Raw genomic sequence first — 21,275 nt, 5'->3', positions numbered from 1 at the left:
TACAGTGTTTACAGTTGTTTCTGAACAGCTGCGCTCAAAAGTGGAGTGAAAAGCTGACTGTCATAGAAACAGGGAAGACAAAATATTGCTTAAATAACGAGGATAACGGTTTCAGACTGTCTCTCCTGGAAGGCGTTCATAGTGTTGCTTCTGACACAGCGTGGCACTTCGCATAAGAAGTGACAGAAATAGTTGTGTAAAGGAAGGAGAGAAAAAAAAGAGGGCTTGAGAGAGAAGTTTGAGGGTCTAAAGATAGAGGATGCTGTACGGATTGTAAAGCACGTCATATTCTGTGAGTCGGGAAGGATTGTCGGTTTGGAGAAAGTTACGGATGTTGTCGGACGCAACCGCTCCCAATCCGACGTCGGAAAGGTGTAAGGGAGGAAGTGGTTTCTGAAGCTATTCTACCATCAGACAAGTATTTCTGATGGCGTATATACAAGCCTTTATGCTATAGCACCACTACCACTTCCATTATTATTATTACGACCATATTTAGTGGTGGGGAATAAAAAGCAGTTATCAATACACATTAGGAAATATTCTTCCCATGGAAGCAGCGGGTATCAGGCTGTCGTAAATCTGCTGAACCCTCTGACAGGTGACACCATTCTCTCATCCAAGCAAAGAGCAGATACTTGGAGGCCTGACCTTGCTTTATATCTACACTGTATCTGCCCAGGTTAACCTACACTGGCTTGATAATCAGTTTAATCTGAATGCCATCACCTTAAATAGCCACTAGCTATGTCAGAAGCTTTACACACCAATCTCTGGACCTTTACACTGTGCTTGAATCCCATCCTTGCCCAACAAAGGCTCATCTACCACTACTTCTAATCATTATCTTTGGTTATCATGGCCCGCAACAACAGAAGAACTAAATATAACACACATTTGCTATGAGATTGTACTCGTGGTACACACAAACACAAATAGAGTCACGCTCACACACACATGAACATAATTGATTATATGCACATTACCTCCACAAGCTGATGCCAGTGCTCTATTGGTTTGCGTGGATTGGCCAGCATGGCCGCCCAGTGCTCCCTCCCAGGACCTTCAGCTTCACTGCCCACACGACACATCCCTATAACCTCGTTATGACCGATACTGACACGCAGCGAGGGACGTGAGGATGGACGAAGGGGACGAGAGAGCAGGAAGAGGAGGAAAGGAAAGGGAGGGAGCGGGGATACAATAAAACAGGGAGAGAGAGAGAGAGAGAGGACTTGTAAGATACAGACAGAGTGAGTCTCATTTATCAACCTTGAGTACTGGGAAAAGAGTACAACGGCTGTAGAAGGATATTGAATAGCAGCTCACAAATACACACAGTCCTGTATAAAAGCTTGTTGTCAGCGGGGGAGCAGGCACGAGCACAAACATACAAAAGCACACAGGAGATGCCAAATGGAGGGCAGACTACATAATAGGGCGGTTGTGCGTCTATACACAAACACATCAGCCAGCCAAGTGTTGCTGCGAGCGAGCAGACAGAGAAACACTGGCAGGGTTACACTTCTTCCTTCACCATTAGCATAAATCATGCTTATTCATGAGGTGCCTGTCTATGTAAAACAGGGGACGTCCACCAGGAGGCTGACTCATGAGGGGCCCCCCTCGTCGTGTTCAACACAGGCGCGCGACATCGTCAAAAAAGGCGTCGGCCCCAAAAGCAAACAGCAAACATCGCGCCGCATGTGCTAACACACGTTCAATAAACAAGCGCTCTTCACAGTAATGATCGGTTCCATCTTAAAGCCCCGGGGCTGCGATATAATAACAGCCAAGCTTCCTCACCAGTCATAATCCATCACCGCTATGATGATGGATACACTTTCTATATTTTCGTTGGGGATGTCAAACACCAGCGCCTCGTTGTACGTGGGGTTCAGCGTGTTCTTCTTAATGGAGGTCTTCCTCTTTTTTAGCCTGCGCCCGTCACATATCAGAGAGGCCTTCACGTACGGGTCTGAAAGGAGGAGATACAGAGAGAGAGAGAGAAAGATATGGAGGGAGGAGATGTAAGGAGAGAAAATGAGGTAGGAAATGATGTAGAAGGAAATAGGAAGAGAGGGGGGAAAAAAAGGAAGTGAGGGAGGTGAGATGAGAAGCAGCGAAGAAGAAAGAGAGAGAGAGAGAGAGAGAGAGAGAGAGAGAGGGGGAGGAAGCAGAGAGAAAAAGATAAGAGGGGGACTCCTGCGAGCGCTGTTCGGTATTATGCTCACAGGTATCCGTGTCTGTAACACATAAAAGGCATGAAAATCAAGTCACCTTGGCAAAGCTGGATTAAGAACACAAAAGGAGAAAAGCAGCACAGGTTGAATCACTTCAGTTATCCATTCAACATGTGCAGCTCGGTGACAGCAGCCAGGCAAAACACACACACACACACACAGGCATACACACACACACACACACACACGACTCCGGGTTTATGCTGCATTTTTAAGCATCTTTCAGGCGCTGCAATCATCTTGGGATCACTGTGGTAATAATAACTGCGTGTGGACATTATCATTTGAGATCTCGTTTAATCTGAGAGGACGTTGCAATCATCACGTCTTTAAGTGAAGGATAACTAGAGAATAAAATGCCTTTGTTAATACAATAATTAGCATCAGCAATCACATTTCTTGATATCTGTCTCACGAGTGAAACTATTGCTGGTTTTTTTTTTTGTTTTTTTTTTATCTCTTTGCGTCGGCTCGCTTTGACATAATTGGTGCTAAAACTGCAGGTGATTTTGCTCCCAACCAAACACGCTTTAACAATTTTTTACTGGTTGTGTTTGTTAAAAATATACTTTACAGCTTCAGGTAATATATTCATTATGCATAAACTCTACCTCCACTGCTGGAAGTTAAAAATCCACCCTGAGATTCCCTTTCATGGTTAGAAATTATTAATCTGGTGATGTTTGGTGCATTCAAGGAATTATTTAGAAAAGATTAAAGGTAGTTCACTTTTTTGCACGTTCCCTTTAACATGCAAGAAAATGCAACATATTTTGTCTATTGAGGCTGCTGCTGAAGGAGAAACCTCTGCCTCTTTATTTGGTGCTACATGAAAGCTCTTGGAGGTTACTCTTTTCTTCTCAGGAACTGGCACCAGGTTTCAGTAATGATGTTTTTTTTATGAAAAATGTCTCTCCATGGCTCCATCAGAATGACATATCAGCCTAAAAGAGCCCAGGAAAGCAAAATCACCAGTAGCAGTTTCTTTTTCAGGTGGTGTTAAAGGGGACATTTCATATTTTTTTCATGTTATTTTTGTTCTGCTTGGATGTTGAATTTCTATGTTAAACATGATCAAAGGTCCAAAACTTGGGGTGAACATGTATAAAATGCTTCAGCCTGCTCTGCACGCCTTGTTTGCAATGTTTATGCTTGCCGACAAATGGGCGTCCACTCTGTAGCCTTTGTTGCTAAGGTTGTTGCTAAGGTTGTTCCGCCGGTTGTTTACTTCTCCGCTCACGTTTCAGATCAGATTTCGGCTCGAACATGTAGAGATGTATTTGATAAGTTACCATTTCAAGTAAAGAACGAGAAAAAGAAGTAAAATCTGACTACTATTGTTTGTTTACATAGCCTCCCGGGCTTCCTGAAGCTGACCAATCAGAAGAGAGTGGGCTCATGGGGAGGCGGGCCTTAAAGAGACAGGAGCTAAAACAGCCTGTTTCAGACAGAGGCTGAACTGAGGGGCTGCATAAAGGACCAGTACAAGATAAATGAGGATTTTTTAAATACATTTTTTCATAAATATGTTGTTGTTGTTTTTTGCACTGTAAATCATGCAAAAATATTCCAGTAGAGCCCCAGAATATAAATATACACATGGAAATCTGCATGATACGTCCCCTTTAAAGCTGTTTTCCTGTCGTATTTTTCCTTAAATGAGTTCTCAGTCAGAGTCCTTGCTATGTGTGTTAATCCCTTACCTGAGAAGCCAGTCAGGTCCATGGCTTTGAGGTTGGTGGCCTTGATGACTGTAGCGGTGAGCCTGCCTGCGGTGGGCAGGTAACACAGCGAGAAATTAAGCTCCCCGAGATCAGCCTTCTCCTGTAAGTCACCACACACACACAAACAAGGATTAGAAATGGAGCAGGGCCACTGTGATTACACACACACACACACACACACACACAGTCAGATAGGAAAAACTCAAAGATATCCTTTGGTTTGTTATGATTGACTGTGGCCAGAAAAGAGCTACATCTATGGCAGATGCCGGGTGACAGCAGGTCTCTTAATGTGGACGGGCAGAGTGTTTAGGCAGTGGGGAAGTGCCGTCACTGTAAATGAATCATATGCCAATCTGACGATGTCCCCGAGTGGAGGGAAAGTGTTAAGTAGAGGTGACGATTCTCCAGGCTTTCTTTTTTTTTTTTACATCTCTCCCTCCTCTCCCATCTACTGATCTTCTTTCTGCCTGTGGTCCATGCCAAAAATCTTTAAGACTTTGCTCTGTCTAATTTGCTAATAGTCTTCTATGAATATTTCATATAAATCTACTTGGACACCGCTTGATAAAAAAAAAAAGTTTGGATGTGACCAGCGGTGCCTCTCCAGCAATCTATCTGGACTCTCCTGAGCTGTTCTTCTCACATTACCAGATTCTGAATGAATCTATACTGCTTACAATTTCCAATCTGCACAATAATACTCCATTTAAGAGTCACAATATGATGAGGAGCAACACACATCAAAACCTGCATCTTTAAACTAAATTGAACATAATATGAGCAGAGTGTTGTACTGATGCATGCATATATGTTGTTGCATTTATATTTATCGTTTAGAGTCACGCTTCCATATGACGTTTCATTCATTTTCTCTTTCTTCTAGCCTGTGTTTCTGATTCATTTTCATACCGTTAATGCATGAATTTCTGCTTCACCTCTAGAATTGAAACTGTCACTTGTGTCAGCTTTGATATGCTCCATCCCTGCTTCAATCCTATTTTTGCCTGCTTTGGCCCATAATTTGCAGCTGCAACGGCCTCGTATCGCCGCGAGTCTCATTGAAATTTCATCTACTCCAATCTAATGGAACGTGGGCATCTTCTCCTCCGGTTGAATGCTATTATTTCGGGGCGCCGTCCTTACCGCGGTGCCCTCCACGATGTCCCTCCAGACGGGTTTGTCCCCGCTGCCCTCGCTGAAGTCCAGCAGGTTGTCCACCACTACCTGGCCGATCAGGTCGTGTCTGGAGAAGCGGTCGAAGTCGTAGACGGAGAAATGCAGCTTCCTGGAATGTAGCTCATTCAGCGGCACGCCGAACTGAAACGTCTCGTTGAACACCGGGTTCAGGGTCTTTCTGTGGACCTAAGAGAGAGAAAAAAATAAGAGACAGACTTTGCATTAATTTTTTAGCCTAGCCGCCCGTCGGTGCCTTTCATGTGAACACGGTGTTCACAGTTGAGTCTTTTACATCGATGATTCCAGTCACAGATATGAAACAAGGTTTTCTCAAAGATAAATTCAAGCAAGATTTTGAAAAAAAAAAAAACCCCAGTAAGCTTTTTTGACAACACTTTCATGCTGTTTTGAAGACACTTGCAGAATATTCAAACAATCTTGTATTTTGCAAGGAAATATGCCATCTGCTGCATATAACAGGATATTTCTAGCCTTCTTTCATGAGGTGTAACTCTACATCCTCAACCAAACAAACGAAGGATATGTTTTCATACCAGCAGAACAGACACCAAGGATTCTGGACGTGTCTTCAACAAAACACTAAGTGTTGTCAAATGACCTGAGAGGCGACCTGGAGAAGTTTGTCTTGTAGCTTTTGTCTGTGGTTTTGAATGTAACCATCAATGCAAAGGTCACATAGGTGAGAACAGTGCTTAACTGAGAGGTACAAAATTGAGCTACATTTGGTGGAAATACTTTAAAGGCCCTTTTCCTGCAGGATCCTTGTTTATTGTAAAAGCAGCAACTTTAACACTAATCTCCTGCTGCTGTAGTGTTTGTGTGCTTGCCAAGGATCACTTGTCAATTAGCAGCAGCATGTACAGTACTAAATCTTCTCCCTCTGATTTAAGTTTGAGTTTCAGTAAGTGGTGGGTTTTTGTTGTTTTGTTTTGGCTGTTTTTTTTGTTCCTGCAAACCACCCAGCTCTTCTTTTTTTTTTATCCCAAGCAAATTGGAAACATAAAAGGCATCATTTCCCATGAATCAAATGTCAGAGAAAGAAGAGCTACCAGAGACTTGGAGCAGTGAATTTAAAAGCTTTGATTAACTGTCTGTAGGATGAATCACATTACGCTGAAAGCAGCAAAACAAACATGTACATGTATACATCATGAGTCAGGAGTTTACATTGATCTCCTTCAAAAAGGAGAAACACATCCTCATAATTAAATGACAGTACAGGTCTAAAATTCATTCAATTCATGTTTACGCACGCAGCAGCAGTAATGCCCTCCAGAACGACCCACACTGTCAAAAATAATGATGTTTAATGGTGTGACAACGCTTTGGTTACGGTCTGATTGGGTTTAAGCACAAAAACAACTTGGTTAGGGTTAATTAAAGATCATGGTTTGAATTGAAATGATCACTTGAAACATGTACACTTCCTTAAAGGTACACAACCTTCATCATCATTGCAGTAAACACCACCATGTTTGTCCTGACTCGTGGTTGGAAACATGACGCTCGTGGTTGGAGGCGGGAAGCAAACAGTGGTCTCTTGCAGCAAAATCCACTTTTTACCATCTAGCGATCCATCCGACACACCTCCTACTAATAAGCGTGGTTGGGATGTATTATAAGAGCTGGATACCAGATCAAAAATGGCGCCCATTCAGTCCAATAAGAATTGCTCAACTGGCGCATACGCCAAAAAAAGTTTCTAGCTTCCGGGTTTGCTTTATAGACATTACACTGTGGTGATGTTTGATGATTTTTAAATCATTTTTCTTGGCTTTAGGAAAGTTTTACAAATATAAAACCTCCACGCATCAAAAATTCATAATAGAAAGAGTCATAATTGACCTTGTTTGCAGTGCGAGGTGTCCTGTCAACAGCTTTACAGACGTCTCTTTTACAGTGGTGGTCTAATGGGGAAAATGCTGCTTTTACTTGTAATACCACGAGTGGCCACTGGGGGAAAATTGGCTGCAACGCTAAGCAGCGGCGCCCTGTCCAGCTCTTATTATACATCCATGCTAATAAGGCAAAATCAGCTTACCCAGTCACCTTATATTGATGTCATCTGAACTGCGTCACTTCCTAGATGGTGTAAACGTAACTAGTTGTTTTTGCCGGCCTGGATTTTAGACCTATACTGTCGTTTTTCTTGTGAGGATGGGCCGAAAAGAAGACACGTCTCGCCGAAATGTCCTTGAGCAAGATAATTAACCTCAATGGCTGACCTTGCTACTGAGCCAGAGAGAGAAAAGTGAATTTCACCTTTTCTTGTGGGATGAGGAATCAAATTGAAGCTGCAGAAATGAAATAAAGACCTTAAACTAAATTTAAAACTCAATATTTCGTCCCCGAACGCATATAAAGCTTCAGGTGTTCTTTCTTTAAATGTTCACGACACACTTCTTATGTGACTGTGTGTGTGTTGTGTTTCCCACCTTTTTCCCCATCTGTCACCTTCATAGCGAGTCAAATAAAAACTGATTATTTGTAATCAGAGAATGCAGCCTGATGGAAAGAGATCGATTGTAATTTCCTGCTCATCATATGTTAACACGTTGCAAGGCGATGTTTGCAAATTTGTCTTCAATCTCATTCGGTCTGCAAAATGAATTTTTACAATTTGTTGATTCACTGGTGGGATTTATTTGCTATGAAAGCATTTGATATAAACGCTGCCATGCAATAAAGCCGGTGATAATTAAAATGTGACACACACTCCATTTTCCAAATCCAACTTTTGTCACTGCATGAGTGGGTCTGTCACTCTGGCTTATTGGCACTTGATGATTACTTGTTAGCTTTGGATTAAACATGCAGCTGCTGGAGATGCTGCGCCGTTAGAAACCAGAAATGTAAAGCTCTAACATTGACTCGTAGGTGATGTCTATTTTTCTCCTGGATTTAGTTGAAAAGGATAAAAGAGCGGCAAAATATGAGTGGTGTAAAAAAAAAAAAAAAAAAAAAAAAAACCATGTTAATGAGGATGTGATTGAAATTAAACAATCATACACTCCAAACAAAAGAGGAGCAGTATTATGCAAATGACTGAAGCGTTCGCGCTTTTCAGCTGCTGAAGGGGCTTTTGTGATATATAGGAAGACAGTCGCACAAAGAGGAAACCAAAAGGGAGAAATTTCAAACTGCTTCATTGTCACTGAAAGCATACTTTTCATACTCCCCCCCCCCCCACCGTCTCTACGATCAATTCGGACCCTTTTCAACTTCGCAGTTTCTCTCCCAACACTACAAAAGTCCCGGTGATATTTATGGATGCGAAAACAGAAAGCTACAACTCACTTTTGTGAGGCAGCTGAGCTCATAGGTCTTGAGCTTCTCCACAGGGAATAAATTAGACGAGAGAGAGGAGGAATTTTTTTGGAGGGCTAAGGGTACATTTCCTGGTACAGAGCGTCCTGAAATGTTCTCAAATATTGACTCAACTGTCCTCAAACACCAGAATAACACACAGGAGTTGAGTAGCAGTGCCCTATAACCGTCTGGAGCACATTATGTTGAATAAATTATGTCCCAGATTAGATTAGATTACATTAGTGAAACTATAATGATTCCCCATGAGGAGGCAGGATCATCAGAGCGGCAGAAACAGGCTGGAATTAAATCAGTCAGAGCTGATAACGTTTAAAACATGTTGTGTTTGAATTTAAGGACAGGTTCACAATTTTTCAAGTCTTTCTTATAATAATAGTCATATGCCCATATGAACATTCAGAGCAGGTTTCTCTTGCTGTGATCATTCCTCCAAAACTGTATCTGTAGATAATATGAGGCTTCAGACAAAATGAAGTGGATATCTTCCACATTTACAGTCTTTTTAGTGTAAAATTCCCTCTTTGTGAAGCATCGTAACAAAAAAAAGAGGGAATTAGGCACTAAAAAGACAGTAACTCTGATAGATATTGATTTGATTTGACTAATTCAGATGCTGGAGCTTCATATTAGCTTCAGATAAAGGCTTAAATACATTTTTGCACAGAGGGAGGACTGTAGATTTTGTTCCCCATCACTTACATTGAAAGTGTGTATTGAACTAGCAGAACTTTAATACCCTCATTTTAGGCAAACACTTTGGACAGATACCTTCTCAACACACATACATACTGCAGTCTACATAAACCATCTTCACATTTACCTTCGACAACAACCCAAACACATTCTTCCTCAACTCAACATCCATAGCTCCTCACTCTCACTCTTTGTTTTTCTTAACCTGTCTGTTTAATTTCTCTGTTTTCTCTGTGTGTAAATATTATACTAATATTGCATTTTGTTGCATTGCATGTGGACATGTGTTTGATTTTCACACAAGCAGATAACGACGGGGGGGGAGTGCATTATGAAGTGATCTCTGAATGGCCAGTATGAACAGGAAGACTGATGACAGCAAGAAAAATATGTTCATTTGGACACCTGACTCGAAAAATTGTGAACCTATCTTTCAAGATTAAAGTTCACTACTACTACTACGAGGATGCAAGTGAGGTGTAGTGGGAGCTGGAGGCACCTTGGTCTGGAATTTCTTCTTCCTGTCTGGCAGTAGATAGATCTTCACATACGGGTCTGAGAAACCGTTGGCATCCTTCGCCGGCAGATCCAGAGCTTTCAGGATCTTCACCACCAACTGCTCGGTGCTAAGACACAGAAACACACACACAACACACACACACATATATATACATATATATATATATATATACTGTATAGAGCAAATTCTTTCAGGCTTTCACATAAAAAAAGGCAGAGGTTGCACAAATTTACACATTAGACTCAGACAGGATCAGCCCACACCTGTGCAGGTTTTGCTCACACATAACAACGAAGGAGGTTCAGTGGCTCTGGAGTAAAGCACAGCCAGAATAGTGTGTGTGTGTGTGTGTGTGTGTGTGTGTGTGTGTGTGTGTGTGTGTGTCATCCCTGCAGCTGCATCGCGGTTGCACTATCAGCGATGTTAGATGTAAGCACAGTGAGCACAGATGTACAGCCAGGGAGAGAGTGTCTGGCCAAAGCCGAGCTCATTAATAATGCTTAACACAGTACCCTTTAGTCTACAGTCGGTTTGGAACACAAATAAACAACTACTGGATGTATATCAGACACGTAGAAAACACACACACGTACAAATAAAACTAAGCCTGGCTACTGTTTGGTCTGTTGCTGGTCTTCAAATGTCAGCGTTATCAACATCGGAACATGTTTGTTTGCATATTTATTCTACATTTTCATATGAACTGCTGACTGAAGGCCTCCGAGTTCATAAACATGCACCAGTTTTGGTCGTTAGTGGTGATACGAGTTGGAGAACCACCAAATGTCAGACATAAAATGTGAGATGATCAGACTTGTGAATATGCCTGAATAGCGAGAAAGATTTTGAATTGTGACATTTTGCAGGAACGCCCCCGTCCTGATCTTTATTTTTATATTTATCTTTTCATTTGAACAAAACAGATTACTGTGTAATATTCATGATGCCCGGCGCAAACTGTTCCCCGTGCACAAAGAGAAGAAAGATGAGATCTGTTGATGTTTTGGTACAAACTTAAATTGAGAACATATTGTCTGTCTGATGAAAAACAGTTTGGAGCTTAATGTGAAGTAGAATTTATCCCAAAAGATCTCAGTTACATTAATGTTTACTGCTCTCCCTGAAGAGTTGTTTTTATTTTATTGTTTATTGTGTTATTGCTCATTATATGATGATTTAAGGGCTACACTATTTAGTAAAATATCCTTAATATCTGATTCTAGATGAATTATTATAAAAGCAAACATGAGTGAGGGATTTTATTTTTTAGAGCAGATACAGAAGACAAAGTTGTTTGTTTGCAATGTAATTTAAGATGTTTGACTTGTATATGCACGATACATTAACTAACTAACTAACTAACTAACTGATTGTGTCTCTAATGGAGCATTTTTATTGGACTCCGTAGACGGATGGAGTTATTATTCCTCCTTTCCTTATAATATCCATAATTTTATTAAAGTGAATGCTCAGAAATGACACTGTATGAAATCTACATGCACTCTGTCTGGAAAGCGGGAAGACAAAGAGACAATCTGACTACTCATAACTGTAATAAATAGGATAAAAATTTTAATATCCTTTGCATTATGTAAAAGGCAGACAGTCGGAGTCATATCTGGCAGCTCGGTCTTGGTAATTCTTTCAACCATTGAGGTGCTGATGTGTGTCTGAGAGCCGCATCTTAACAGAGGTTACAGTTTCTTTACTTTTCCATATTTATTACAGACATTTTTTTTTCCACAGCAATAATACAATAATTAACAAATATCTGTTGGGATTGTGAGAGCTTTTGAAGTCTCTCTGATTAATTAAAAATAACCGTTTGACAGTTTGGTTTTTATCAATGTGTGCACACGGTCTCAGACATTATATTAAATACATTATAGCAAAAACTCAAAGAGGTTCGTCTTCATCCTTCTGGCATTTGTCACATACTGTACTGGAGATGATGTCGGGTAGATATGATGCAGCTTAGTTTTAGAGAAGTGATTTTAAAATGCATCAAACTATGCATGAACAGAGCTTTTGTGAATATGCCTCAAAGTGTTAAAGTGCTATAATCCATCATTTCCCAGGTAGTTTTAATAGTTTAGATAGAATGATTGCTACTATTTAAAATGATATGTATCCTTATCCTATATCTCCTTATTTATTTTTAAGGTGCAATCTGTAATCTATCTGTATTCCCGAGTCACTCCTGAATTAATTGAAATGTCTTTTAATACAAGGACTGAAATTAAGACATCAACTTAACGTTTTCTGGTGCTGCTAAAGGTTTGTTTACATCGATATAGTTTGTAAGCAGAGCAGTGAAACAGGCCCATATTTCCAACATCAGCAAGTCAAGCTCATCAATTATGTATGTGTGAATATTTAACGTTTTTATGTGGTCAAAAAAATGAGATTGGAGCTTTAGTGTCCCACGCTCAAGGTGCTATTTTAGTTACAAAATTATAAGATTATATAATTGCTTCCTTTTACTGATGTTGTTTAATGTTTAAAGATAGCAAACATAGTCACAATATCAGCAGCTTTGGTCTTAAAATAGCATTATTGACCCTTATATCAATAAACCCAGCAGATGCTGTACACACTCACAAATGCGCATATAAGCAGTGTGGCAGGAGTGTAAGTCATTCATTGTAACGCACACGAATGTGCAAGCGTAACCACACACGAGCACACGGATGCACAGCCTTTACATTCGAGTGCTCCATCCGTAGTCATGGCTGCGTCTCACGCGCCGTTTATTATGTATTTAATTACCAGATGAAGACGGCTCGGAGGCCTTTAATCAGACCTCGTTAGACAGTGTCTCCCCCTGTTAACCAGTGTGTCAGCACTTCATTAGCTGCTTTAGGAGAGCAGCGTGAACTTTGGGTCTGAGGAAGGATCAGCGGGGCGAACGCCATCGGTGACCCCGGCCGGTCGTAATGTCTCCTGTCCGTGTGTACCAATCACAAACAAGATACGCTTGTTGACGATACAACTGTGGCCAATCTGAACACGTGTTTACCTCTGAATCACATCCAATTAAGGCAATCGGATAAACATGCCCACTCTGCAATCACATCAAATCAGGGTGATGATATACGAGGCAAATTGCTGCAGGAAAACTGCATTTCCAGCACAGCCAGACAAATATTTTAACAGGGAAACCCTGACCAATTCAAATATGTATCTAATGATGTTTAATCCAGTATGATTTTGTGCCATGCTGGTGGTAGAGTGTGGCTCACGACAACGCTCAGATGTACAATAATTGGGAAACGACAGGAAGCTTGTGTACAAAAACAAAAAACCCTCTTCTCCCTGATCATCATAATTTTCCAGCGTTGGTTGTTTGTCTCAAGGAGAAGGTTGCAGCTTTTCCTGCTCTCACGTGTCTTATGAGCCTGAACCAAAAACCAAGGTTTTTATACAATCCTCGAGGCACGCTGCAGAGAATATACCTATTACCGCTCGAGCAGAGAGAGAGAGAGCGGAATTCACGGCCTTATCCCTGGCAGACAATGCCCGAAAGCTAGCTGTTATTCCCACAGTGGAAATGTGTCAGCTTTTAATGGGATTGTCAATAGAAATGCGTTTCCCAGAGGATCTGAGGAAGATTGACATTGTTGTTCTGACTGTTACACCCCAAACAGCGAGGTCTCACACATTAACATACCAATCTTATCACAGTTTCTATACTAACACACCTCGGCGTTTGCGGATCTAGACACACATGTCCCACGCTCTCATGTGCAGCTACATCTCTAACCTTTCTTCTTTTATTCTTCAGTCACTCCCCCTCTCTTTCTCTCTCTTTCTCTTTCTCCTACTGGCCTCACTAAAACAATTTCCCTTCACTGTACTGACAGGCGACTACAGCATGACATAAATTATCTTGTGACTTTATAAATGGGGGAAAAGGGACACATGAATAGTTTTCATCATTAACCTCCCTCTCCGTCCAGCTCCCTTGCTAATTCTCTGTATCTGTAACTCAAGTTATAACACAGTCGGGTGTTATTATGTGTTGACAGGAGCTGCTGTTTAAAGTGGCTCACCGTATATATAATTCATGACTGAAACGGCCTCTCGCTCCTTTTCTTTTCTGACCATCAGCACTTTCACCCTGTTGTAATGTTTCTACATGTCGGGGTAGGCAGAAATGGGGGGCTACCAGCTGAGCCACAGACAACGAGCTGCACATTCAACCCAACCGTCCTCCTCTCTCTCTCTCTCCTCGACTTACAGCGCAAATTCATTTACACACTCTCCCATCATCCTTACAGCATGACACCCACTAATTACATACTTCATGCATGCTACATCAAAGACGTTAGGGTTAATAATCTTGTCATTTTAATGTGTGCAAGTACGACAATAACTTAACTTAAACCCAAATCCTCCAGTAGAGAATATTCAACAGTGGAGCCACACAGTACTTGTCATTTACATTTAATGGTGCAACTTCCTTATTTTTTAAACATTAATATTTCAGTATGATTACTGTAAACAAACTAGACCCGAGTCGAGACACCGACTGGAAACCTCTCACCCATCTCATGCTAGTGGTATGTTAGCCGGTAGTTTTGTTTGTTTTTTTTAACATAAAAATCCAACGCTCGCAGTCACAAATGCAATTTTCTCCTTGAGTTGGAGGTTGTTTTTTTGGGGTTTTTTTTATCCGAAGAGGATAAACACGCTGAAAGATATTTTCCCGAGAAGCGCAACCTCTCTCTGTTCTGTTCCATAAAGAAATTCAGCAAAACCAGTGTCAGTGTTTGCAGCCCTCCAACTTTGTGTTTGAAGAGCTGCACATCAAAAAGGTGCAAAAAAAACCCCAGACTTATCAAAATTCACCGGAGACATGTAAAAGCATACTATGGTAGTTTCACACAGTGTTAACGTTCATCAAACAATGCTAAGGTTACATTTTTAAGGTTTAAACCCTGCAAACTGTGCACCTCCGTCACAAGATTTCATAAAATAAGGAAGATATCTTCTCTGTAGTTAAAGGATAGGCTCACACTTTATCAAGTTTATCTTAAACCAACACTCAGATGCACATATGTACACTGGAAGAGTTATCGGTTGCTGTAATCATTCCTCCTGTCCAAACTGTCTCTGAAGAGATTCCTTCCTAAAACAATTTTGATGTAGCGCACAAATCCATAGTCCTATTTCTGTATTAAAAATATAATCTTAAATTCAGCTGAAACTAGACAAATTAAATGGGTATCTTCCAAATTCCCTCTTTGTGTTTCCTCATACAGTGTTTCCTTGCTGAGCTGCAGCGGAGGAATAGCAACACAAAGAGGGAATTTCGTATTACAAAGACTGGAGGATACCCAGATGATGTGCCTAATACAGACCGCTGAGGCCACATATTAACATCCGCTGAACTTCACACTGCATTTTTTGCATAGAATGAAGTCTGTGGACATTAAAATCCCTTTAGGAACGGACTTCTTAACGGCCAATATGATCAGGAGGAATGATTGCAGAAACCTGTCCTGTATAGTAAAACTCAGCGACATCTCTTCTGGCTTTAACACGACACAAAGCATCGTTTGGTGAATCCAGCTCCACATGGAAAAGGAGAAAAAAACATAGAAAAGTTTTATATTTTTTGCACTATTTTGATCAAAGCAGAGAGCGTGTGCAGTTTTCCAGACAGCAATTCAATATGGAGCCCAACACAGACACTGATGCAGCATCTTGTCTGACCCGGTGGTGATGTAATGCTCTCATTGCTTATGGTTAAATATTATATCTTAGAATTACTGTGGCAGTAATTGTATATACTTCTTCACGTACACCGACAGAGCTAGTAGGTTGTTTTGGTGTAAACTTGCTGACTTACTTGAAGGCGTAGCGCAGGAGGAAGCTGATCTTGCCGCAGTTGTCGCCCTGTTTGCCGTCGCCCTGGTCGCCTTTAGGTCTGTAGAGCTCCGGTTTGATCTGCCCGATGCAGGTTACCTGCTCCTTCTCCTCGCCGTGGAAATCAGGACTGGAGAGCTGGTGAGTCATGGGCTTGGGCCTAAACAGACACATATAAGCTCAGAGGGTGAATATTAAGTGAAGTGCACGGTGCACAATCACACATATACACACAGACACATGCACCAGAAAAAAAAAGATGCTATGCAACAGTTTGAGTCAGCAGCTTAATCAGAGATGCAGTGGCGGGTAAATCATCTAAACTGAGTTTACCCACCGTTTTATATTTGCATAAGAGTTTACACACCTTTTTACACATGCATGCATCATAGTAAGTGTTATAAAATATATGAAATAAAGGCTAGATGTGTGATGACTGGGTTTTCTGGAGAGGAAACCACAAAAATATCTGTTAAAAATATAATAATAACATGCTGTGAGGGTGTTTTCTGTATTTGACTTATTATCTTAACCTGCACTTTGCTAAAATCAGTTAATATCAGCCTCAGTTGCTTTTAGAGACCTGAAAGCCTTCATTAAAGGTGAGCAAGATTAAAGCCAACATCATGCAACCGATATGTTCTTCATCAGCGTGCTCAGAAAAAAACATTTTACAATCATTTGTTTTTTTCAGTTGATTTTCCTTTAACGTTCACTAGCTTTAAGATTTAACTTCATTCCTGTGTTTATTTAGCATTACAACAGCATTAAGTAGACTTAAATGATAAATGCACACACCTGTCCACTGGTACTGACCGTGCAGTGACCTGCTGCTGGGAATGAGCGTTGGGCAGGTCTTTGGGAGGATGGGCTCCACCCTCTGAGTTGGGAACATCTGGAGACGTCTGACTCAGCTTCAGAGTTCCTAACAGAACGGGAGAAGGGATAAAATAAGCCTCAATGACTCACATGTCTCTTTTGTTTATGCTGTTGCGGCGTCAAGTCGTTACACTGGCTAAGAGCAATGTTTTGTTGGTTGTTTTTTTTTTTTTTTTTTTCTGTAACTCGGGGTCGGCGTCATCGATCTCATTGATTGCATCACATTGATTTAACAGGCAGTGATTTAACAGCAGAGACAAGGGAAGAAATGAGCAGACACTCCTCAGCTGAACATGAGCCAGCATGAACAGCACAGTGAAGGAGAGGAACATCTGACTGTGATGAAGGTAACCAGCAAACATTTGACTGTGAATAATGATAAATTACCTGCACCTGAGATGAAAGCCAGTGTATTTACAGCACAGAAAGTACGCTCATAGTCACCCATCGCTGTTTCCAGAGCTTTCTTTAAAAAAAAAAACAGGTCCTACATGTCTTTCTTTTTGATCTTATCATGAAATTTTCTGCTTATTTTGGTTGGACCACCTCATTATTAATGGCTTTCCAGAGAGGATATCTTGAAGCTGCATTAGTTAATATTTTTTTATACAACACTCGGCAGCTCCAGCAAGCTTTTTAACTCATTGTTTTGGTCCCATGTTACAATTAACATTTGGTTCAGTCTCACTGCTCCAATAAACACAATTTTCAACAGTTGCAAGCGGCTGTTTTCTGCAAACAAGCTCTGATAAAACTAGTGAAAACGTTGAGCATTTAGCAGCGACTGTAAAGACACAAATATATATTTTCTGGGTCTGAGGAAGTTTGCAGAGACGAAAACTGAGAGAACTAAAAGAAAAACTGAATGTTTGACTTCTCAGCTGGCCAAAAACACGACTCCTGTGGGATAATCGTTATCTGCTGGATGTGTGCGTATCTTAGCAACTGTTTGCTAAGATGTTGGTCATAACCAGCGTTGCCAGATAGGAAATGTTAAAGTATCGTATCAGAGGATTAAAATTATTGTATTTTGAGGAAAATTATCATAACAGGCGTCAATGTGTAATTTTAGAAAACATGTATTTATTGAGATGAACAACTTATTGACACCGCCTACGTATCGAGCCACACTGTTTGAAAAAAAAAAATTAAAAATTGCTGATATATTTATATGATGTGTCTTTCAGGACTCACTTAAATAAAAATGTGCCAACACTGAAAACAAAAGCTGTTCAATAAATAAATAACTCATTTTCTTTACTTTTTTTTTTGTCACATGGATGCTGCAGTAAGCTATCTCTCGTGCAAACTCTCGCGTCTCGTTCGTCATCACAACAAGCGTGATTGGCTGTAAAGACGTCACGTGGGAAGAGATGCATAAACACAGACGTAGGATCCGTATTTTACTATCCTGATCATGTTGGGAAATAAATTAAAATGAGATAGCCTAGACTGATTACAGCTACTAATACTAAGTGTCAAAAAATGATCAAATTATCTTTAACATTATAGGACTTATTGATCGTACCAATATGATAATTATTGTACATCTGGCTGTAACAACTGTATACGTCTTTTTAAGAAGTTTCTCTGCACAGTTTTGCCAAAATCAGTTAACGCAGCTTTAAAAAATTAACAAATGAGTCCTTTAATGAAAATGCAGCAGATATTTGTTGTAATTAAAGATCTCATAGTCACAGTGTACCTCTTTCTGAATTTTACTACTCTATAACTAAGAAACTGTAATAAGAGACTAAGCCAGTAAGATGAAAAAGTAATATTCCATCAATGTAGTATTACTGAGAGAATATCCACTTATATGTACAATAACGGGCAGCATTCATCACACCGGTGCAGCACAGATGAATAATTCTACTGTATGAAGGTAAATGTATTAAATACTCTGTGAGTTTATTAAAATGTGAAGTTATTAAGCGAGGCATTACATTACTCTTACAGTCAGACTGGGATTAAGAGTGTCTAATGTCTGTGAGATAAAACTTTTACCACTGCTTGTGCCTTCTCTCACCAGCATTGTTAGGATAGGAGTCCATATCCAGGTAGGAGTGTTCCTGGGTCTCATGTGGCCCCCCGACCACACCTCCGACCTCGCCCCTCTCTAACCCCACCAGATCGGAGAAATGGGGGTGATGCTGGCCCTGCTGGCCCAGAGTGGGGTAGAGCGAGGACGAGGAGTGGCCCTCCTTCCTCTGCAGCAGCGGGGGTAAGAGAGACGACCCCCCGGCACCTCCGAGGCTTCCGACGCCGGCGCTTCCGGGCAGCAACCCCGACGTCAGGCTCAGGCCTCCGCCCTCCTTGTCCCGCCATGGCAGCCAGCAGAGCTTCCAGGAGACGAAGAGGGAGACAGAGAGGAGGACGATGCCGCAGAATGTCACGATGACTGACAACAGACTGACAGAGATCTCTATAGAGGAGAAGAGACGGAGAGGTAAAGGGAGGAAAAACAGAGCAAATAGAAGGGAGCCATGACTCCATCATTATATTGTCTGTATATAAATAGAAAGAAGTTTTTCTCCTTTTAAAGGACCAGTGTGTAAGATTTAGGGGGATCTATTGGCAGATAAGGAATATAATATTCATTAGTATGTTTTAATTAGTGTATAATCACCTGAAAATAAGAATCATTGTGTTTTCATAACCTTAGAATGAGCCTTTTATATCTACAGAGGGAGTGGGTTGTCTTCCATGGAGGCCGCCATGTTGTACCGCCATGTTTCTACAGTAGCTCAGAACCAATCACTGGCTCTAGAGAGGGCCTTTTGCATTTTCACGTGTTTCATGGCTGGTCCTTTAAAGAGGACATATCGTGGACATTCCCACGTCGTTATTTATATTCTGGGGCTCTACTGGATTATCTCTGCATGATTTAAAGTTCAAAAACTCTTAATCTATCTTACACTGGCCCTTTATGCAGCCCCTCAGTTCAGCCTCTGTCTGAAACAGGCCGTTTTAGCTCCTGTCTCTTTAAGGCCCGCCTCCCGATGAGCCTGCTCTCTTCTGATTGGTTAGCTTACAGAAGCTGCCCTTCAGGTGGGTAGTAGTAGTAGTTGCTTCATTTTCACGTTCTTTATACAAAATATAAACTTCTCAAATACATCCGTACACACTCAAGCCTGAATCCAATCCGAACTATTCGAGTGGACAACGAGTGGAACAACCTTAGCAACAACCTTAGCAACAAAGGCTGGAAACAGAGCGTTTAGAGCAAGCTGAAGCCCTGAATTTTGACTTTCAGGAAGCATTTTTACATACGTTCATCTCAAGTTTTGACTATAGACATCTGACATCATAACAGTATATAAATGACCATTTAAAGCACAAAAAGCATGCTATGTCCTCTTTAAAAAAGTATGAAGAAAATGTAGTTTTAGGAGCTACAACCTACACGTCCTGTATTTTCACCTTCACACATCATACAGATGCCTTACAGAACAGAACAGTAACCCACTGTGCAATCAACAACCCATACACTCCATCAACACACACACACACACACACCGTCGCAGGCATTACCTCAACATCTACAAATCACACATCATGGAGCAGGAGAGGGAACCCGCTGTAGGCATAAATTGATATGCAACCGTTCCCTGAAACTCATATCCCAACATTTGAATCCTGAGCTTAAAATGGGGGCAAACATCGGCTGAGTGGATATTCTTAGGGGAGGAGAGGAGAGGAGACGAGGGGGAGAGAGAGAGAGGTGAGGGGTGGGGAGGTGCAAACATTTAAAAAAAAAAAAAAGAAAAAAAAAGAAAACACCAATACTCCCTGTGATGTCTCTATGCAATGTCATCATGCATTTCCTCATGGTTATGAGCTTTTTAATCTGTGACGGCTCAAGGATTGCTTCTGAGGAGTTGGTGTGTGTGTGTGTGTGAGTGTGTGTGTGTGTGTGTGAGTGTGTGTGTGTGGAGGGGGGTGTAGGGTGGAGGGTGGTGGAAGGGGGGGGGGGGGGGGGGGGGGTATGACTCATCCGAATGAAAAACTGTACAGAATACTAGAAAAGGCAGTTTCAGCACCAGACTGCCGGACAGTTCCAGCAACAGCCTCCGTCAAAGACAGCAGGAATGAGAGAAAGTCGACATGAGCTTAGGAACTTTTGTAGATCTGTTTAGCGCACGACTGCACGTGTCAGAGCCTATGATACGTAAATTCATGATGAATTCATAAATTTGTAAATACCCTATAAATATACCATGAATATTTATAAATAAATAGACTAAATATACAATGAATATTTATAATTATCCTGAACCATTTGAAGTCTTTTTATAAATAGCATGTTTTGGTCTGATGACTATCTTGACAAAAGGACCAATCAGAGCCCACAATTAACTACAGGCCCAGAGCCCTTAACATGAATATTCATGGTTTGTAAGTAGACCGAGAAGTCTCATTACGATATAGTGTGCGGAGTATATTTCCCCCCATTGCAGCGTCTAACTGAAGGGTTTCGCCTCTCGCCATCTTGGGCTCCATCCAGACCAGAGGGCCACCAATTAACAATCCTTCCTGTCTTCCCTTCAGAGAAAGATGTTTCCAAAACCCCCCAGACCTCATGCTCATTCAGATCCGCACAAAGGCATTCCCTTTCTTTAACCCCCTTTTTTCCTTCAATTTACACCAATTCAGAGCGTCTTTATGGGCATGACAAAGACATAAACACTGTTAAATCACACAAAAGTATCTGTAACAGGCTGACAACGAGACTGCGAGCGAATGAGTGAAAACAAGACAACAGCAGCCAATCCTCCAGCCCTTGGGGTGCATCTTCTGGAATTCGGCTCGCCT

At 41.2% G+C, this 21,275-nt stretch overlaps 1 protein-coding gene across 3 annotated transcripts in view; it reads right to left on the bottom strand.

Annotated features, from left to right (window-relative positions):
* syt3 (synaptotagmin III) overlaps window positions 1–21,275 on the bottom strand; it is a 34,224-nt gene that overhangs the window by 1,341 nt on the left and 11,608 nt on the right. The window contains exons 4-11 of one of the 3 annotated variants that reach the window (XM_044332561.1): window positions 18,490–18,885; window positions 16,380–16,506; window positions 15,565–15,741; window positions 9,690–9,816; window positions 5,114–5,332; window positions 3,947–4,067; window positions 1,807–1,978; window positions 987–1,116 (exon numbers count right to left, since the gene is read on the bottom strand). In XM_044332561.1, coding sequence (XP_044188496.1) covers window positions 987–1,116; window positions 1,807–1,978; window positions 3,947–4,067; window positions 5,114–5,332; window positions 9,690–9,816; window positions 15,565–15,741; window positions 16,380–16,506; window positions 18,490–18,885 — 1,469 coding nt within the window. The remainder of the gene's footprint in view (window positions 1–986; window positions 1,117–1,806; window positions 1,979–3,946; window positions 4,068–5,113; window positions 5,333–9,689; window positions 9,817–15,564; window positions 15,742–16,379; window positions 16,507–18,489; window positions 18,886–21,275) is intronic. The other 2 variants (XM_044332562.1, XM_044332563.1) reach the window with 2 other exon arrangements.

Source organism: Thunnus albacares, chromosome 17 (assembly GCF_914725855.1).
Source record: "Thunnus albacares chromosome 17, fThuAlb1.1, whole genome shotgun sequence".
Taxonomy (NCBI): domain Eukaryota; kingdom Metazoa; phylum Chordata; class Actinopteri; order Scombriformes; family Scombridae; genus Thunnus; species Thunnus albacares.
The sequence above is the reverse complement of the archived record's forward strand: the minus strand, read 5'-3'. Positions and strand labels throughout refer to the sequence as shown.